The sequence below is a fragment of the Chaetura pelagica genome, unplaced genomic scaffold (assembly GCF_000747805.2).
Source record: "Chaetura pelagica isolate M959 unplaced genomic scaffold, ChaPel_1.0 scaffold138, whole genome shotgun sequence".
Classification (NCBI taxonomy): Eukaryota; Metazoa; Chordata; class Aves; order Apodiformes; family Apodidae; genus Chaetura; species Chaetura pelagica.
Window position 1 is genome coordinate 3,688,206 of NW_009954215.1, and position 4,124 is coordinate 3,692,329.

The following is a 4,124-nucleotide window of genomic DNA, read 5'->3' on the forward strand; positions in this document are numbered from 1 at the left end:
CAGCAGGATATGGTCTGGTAGTGTTGTGTCTGGCCTTCCACCCACTCCAGGCAGCATGGAATAAGTCCACAGAAACTGACACTGGAAGCAATAGACAAAACAGTATGATAAGGTTTGACCCAGCCCATCTCCTTCAAGCACTTGGAGTTTGTGGTATGTAAGATTAAAAGCTATTCCACTATGTCAATGCTACTACTGAACAGCTAAATTGCAAGCTTCTATCTTTCCAAATACACATAAAAATGTACTTTGCAGACATTCCACGAAGAACAGTAGGTTCCAAATAACATACATCATCAATTCACAGTATCTTGCCTTAAGAGAAAGTGCCCTACGTAAGAAACCATACCTAAAAAGCCACACAAACTTTACATCAAACACTTTTCTAGTAGGAAGACAGAGCTTAGTGCATGTGAAAAACATGGTATTACCTTAACCAAAGCACAGAGCAGGTTGCTGTGCCAGTTCTTCACCTCCCTGCCAAAGCAACTTCAGCTAGACTGCTAACTTCATACTCACGGATCAAGGAGAGGCTGCCCATGATACTGATCAGGGGCTCTGTTTTTAATTTTCTACACAAATGTAGTTACAGGGCTAGATCATCAGCTGCACACCAAAGGAAAGCTGTAATCTGGTTTCTTGGGAGAAGCACAGTACAGATTTCTTACAGATTCTCTGTTATTTTTGAAGTGGAGTAAGGAAACTAGTGTCAGTTACTGCTCTGGCCAGAGAGTAGTATGAAGTATGAAGTAGTATGAAGTAGCAGTGTAGTATTAAGCTATGGTGTTTGTTTGCTTTACAACCACTAGTTTGTGTGACAGTGCTAAACAACATTAAATCTATTGCTACACAGGTAAAGAGAGACTAGCTTTTAACTAACTAGCTTGTTAACTACAGGTCTACAAGCCAATTCAAAACATTCATTTTGAGTGCTCAAGAAATTCATCAGTATAAGGGGTCTTCTGTCATTTTTATAAAGTTTTTTCCCCTTCTTGACTAACAGATCAGTCATGAACAGGAAATAGGTTGTCAACACATCCAGTGTTAGGGCTGAGAGGACAGGGACTTGTACTTAGCTCTGTGTTCATCTATTTCTTCCTTTGTTTTTCTGATACAGCTAAAAATTTCCTTGAAGAGTGCTTTATATTCAGGAAGAGCATTTGTGGGAGAGTCACAGAGCTCCACATTTGTGAATTCTTGGTTGCTAGCTGAAAGATCATACTGGGTATTCCCCACATTTAGGTCTTTGGAATACTGCTTCAGTGTTTGCACAGCCTTGTGTTTCAAAGAATCTTCATCCATTTGACACTTCTTCAGAAGTTCCTCATACTTCACTTTCAGAGCATTATACTGAGCATCAACTTCATTAAGTACAGAGATTCCCCTCTGCTTCACGGCTTCAGCTCTCCTGATACAGGTTTCTTCATGGCCCCTTAGAATGTCTCCCCCTGCAGCACTGCTTAGGAAAGTGTCGCTGCTGCTCCGTTTCAGTGCCTTCTTCTCAAATTCTGATACAGTCAGAAGTCCATCATCTCCTGGGCTCTGACCAAGCTCCCTGTCTAAAGATTCCTTGAATGAAATGAAAAAGGATTCTGGCACCAATTTATCAGCATTATGGAATGTGTTTTCAGACTGAAGTATTTGTCGCATTTCAGCTACTTCCACTTCCAACTCCTCTGCACGAGCTCGAAATAAGTCTGTATCAACAAGCCTCTGCTCAAGGTCACGGTTTTCTTTTACCATGAGACTGTATTCCTCTTCCATGGTTACCCTCCTCTCTTTTTCTAGGTTAAGTTGGGCTTGCAGAACTGTAACTGCCTTTTTTAAGTTCTCATTTTCTTCTTCTAGAGGACTTAGCTGACTATCCATCGAAGCAATCTTTTCTGCAAACACATGATCATAAACAAAATACCTGCAGAAACAAAAATCAGTATTATTGAATGGAGGAAGTAGAGCTGACCACACCTAAAGGTTTTGTGCCCTTGGTAACTACTGACAGCCTCAAACTGTGTGCCAGCACACCTCAAAGTATACATAGCAGTCATTCTACTAACCTGTCAGTCCCCTTAGTGATCAGAGAAGACTTTGTAAATACTTACAAGCCATCAAATCAAACCTTCCAGCTCCAGCAGAATGGCAGCTTCTTAACAGTTTCAAGTTACAGACAAGCTTATTGAATAACTAGACACACAATTTAAGTTTAAATAACCACTGCCTCTATGCATCTTCCAATACTTTCTGGCACTCAGATTTTTTTTTTTGCAGCATTCCACTTTTTTATCACTACTGATTGTGGAAAAAAGCTTCAAAATTTACAAGACAATTCTGCAGGCTGGTATTTCCACAAGGCTTTGGCAGTTTCAGGGAATCCACTTATCTTTTGAATTGTCAACACATAACTTCTTTTTGGATGTATGGATTTATTCTACAGTCCTACCTCCATGTAGTGCTGAAGCCTGGATACAAAAGCCAGTTCTGCCTGTTTGTGGAGGTGCTTCACATAAAAAGTTATCTTCTAGGACTGAAGCTAGTTGGAGCTTTTACCTCAGGTGATTGTCCCAATGGGCATTCTAATGCATTTCGGCTGGGTAAAACTGCTCTAAATTAAAAAAGCAGCCCAGAGGTCCAGGCACCATTTTACCAGCTGAAGCATTATTTTAACCAGCATAAGTTCAGGAAAGCTATTGCAAGAATTCTGCCTTCCTTAAAAAGAAGATATCCACAGACATCCAAGGAAAGGGTAAGTTGCAGAAAATATTTTGTGTTTAGAATGTTTGTTTTTCAGATTATCTGTTTGTGTGCTTTTCTCTGACTGAAAAATAGTGTGGTGCAAGTTGCTCTAAGCTTTCAAGGCTGCAATTTGATAAGGTTGGAGACTCTGGGAGAGAACCTTTCAAGACAAACCTGAAGTTTCTCTCACACAAAGACTACTGCAGTCTAGTAGTATGCCAGAAGCTGTGGCAACACCACACAGTGCAGATATTCTGCCAATTGTGAATATTAAATGATTTTCTGTTCGTTTGTTTGACATCTGTGCTTGTGACTTAGTTTTAAAAGCTTTCCTTGAAGTAATTTCAGTATTGTCTTTGCTATGCAAGGTAGAAAGTCTTACTGGCGAAGGTCGTAAAGCTCCTTCAAACATGAGAAACTGTGCATTGATCTTGGCTGGTCAGACCTCTCGTGGCTCATCCGGCCTCGCCCCTGCTTCTTCAGTTCTTCTACTTGTTGCTGTAGGTCATCCATGTGTGTTTGCAGATTTTCAATAGTCTCTGTCAAGCTAAATAGTGAATGACTGCTGTTAAAACATTTGAGTGTTTAGTCAAGGACATGGGAATTTCCCACCCACTCATTTTGTAGTTTCTTCTCTGCTCTTTGACCCCAAAAGATGGTTTTAAACCAAGCCATCCATTCAATTTAACAGTACTGTAGTACACCACTACACAGCCACCCAGTAACCACACAAATACACTTGGACTGCTCTTTTTGTATTATCAACTGGAGGGGCAGGATCTTCTAGAAGTTTGTTACCTGAGTATCTTTTGTTGTGAAGCTCTACTTTCTGCAACTAGTTTTTGATTAGTGTCCTCGAGCTCCCTTGCTGTCACATCCAGCTGTTCATAGACTTTCGCGTGCTGATCGTTCATCTGACGTAAGAGCTCCACTTGCTTTGTCAGGTACTGCAAGACAGTGTTTGCTGTTACTGGTTTATACTTGAAACAGAAAGATGGAACTATTATTCTGCACTTTTTATTCACATTCATAGGGAAACAACTAAGTTTCATAACTAGATGCCAGTGGTTACTCTGTTCAGTTGATAAGGTGCTATCAGTACTCAGCTATCCAGCTTGCCTTTGTCACAGAGGTCAACCCAGGCTGATCAACCAGCCTTTTATCCAGGAGTTGGGTTTGCTTGTGCAAGCTACATTCTTATCTGTCCTTGCTTTTGCTAGTACCAAGCCTTCTGGATTGGGTTTGTCTGTCCTGCAGTCGTCACTGATTTGGCTACAAATCCAGACCTCAACATAACCCTGAATTATCCATAGAGTCCTTCTAAAAGCTGCCAGGTGGCACCATCCTTAATTACATTTTTCTTCACTTGACCTAAGTTTTTCCTAGTCTGAAGC

General features: G+C 40.8%; 1 protein-coding gene across 1 annotated transcript in view; it reads right to left on the reverse strand.

Annotated features, from left to right (window-relative positions):
- Positions 1-1,044: 1,044 nt before the first annotated feature.
- Positions 1,045-4,124, reverse strand: part of CDR2 (cerebellar degeneration-related protein 2, 62kDa) — a 7,659-nt gene continuing 4,579 nt past the window's right edge. The window contains exons 3-5 of the mRNA XM_010003317.1: positions 3,529-3,677; positions 3,113-3,277; positions 1,045-1,912 (exon numbers count right to left, since the gene is read on the reverse strand). Of these exons, the coding sequence (XP_010001619.1) occupies positions 1,045-1,912; positions 3,113-3,277; positions 3,529-3,677 (1,182 nt within the window). The remainder of the gene's footprint in view (positions 1,913-3,112; positions 3,278-3,528; positions 3,678-4,124) is intronic.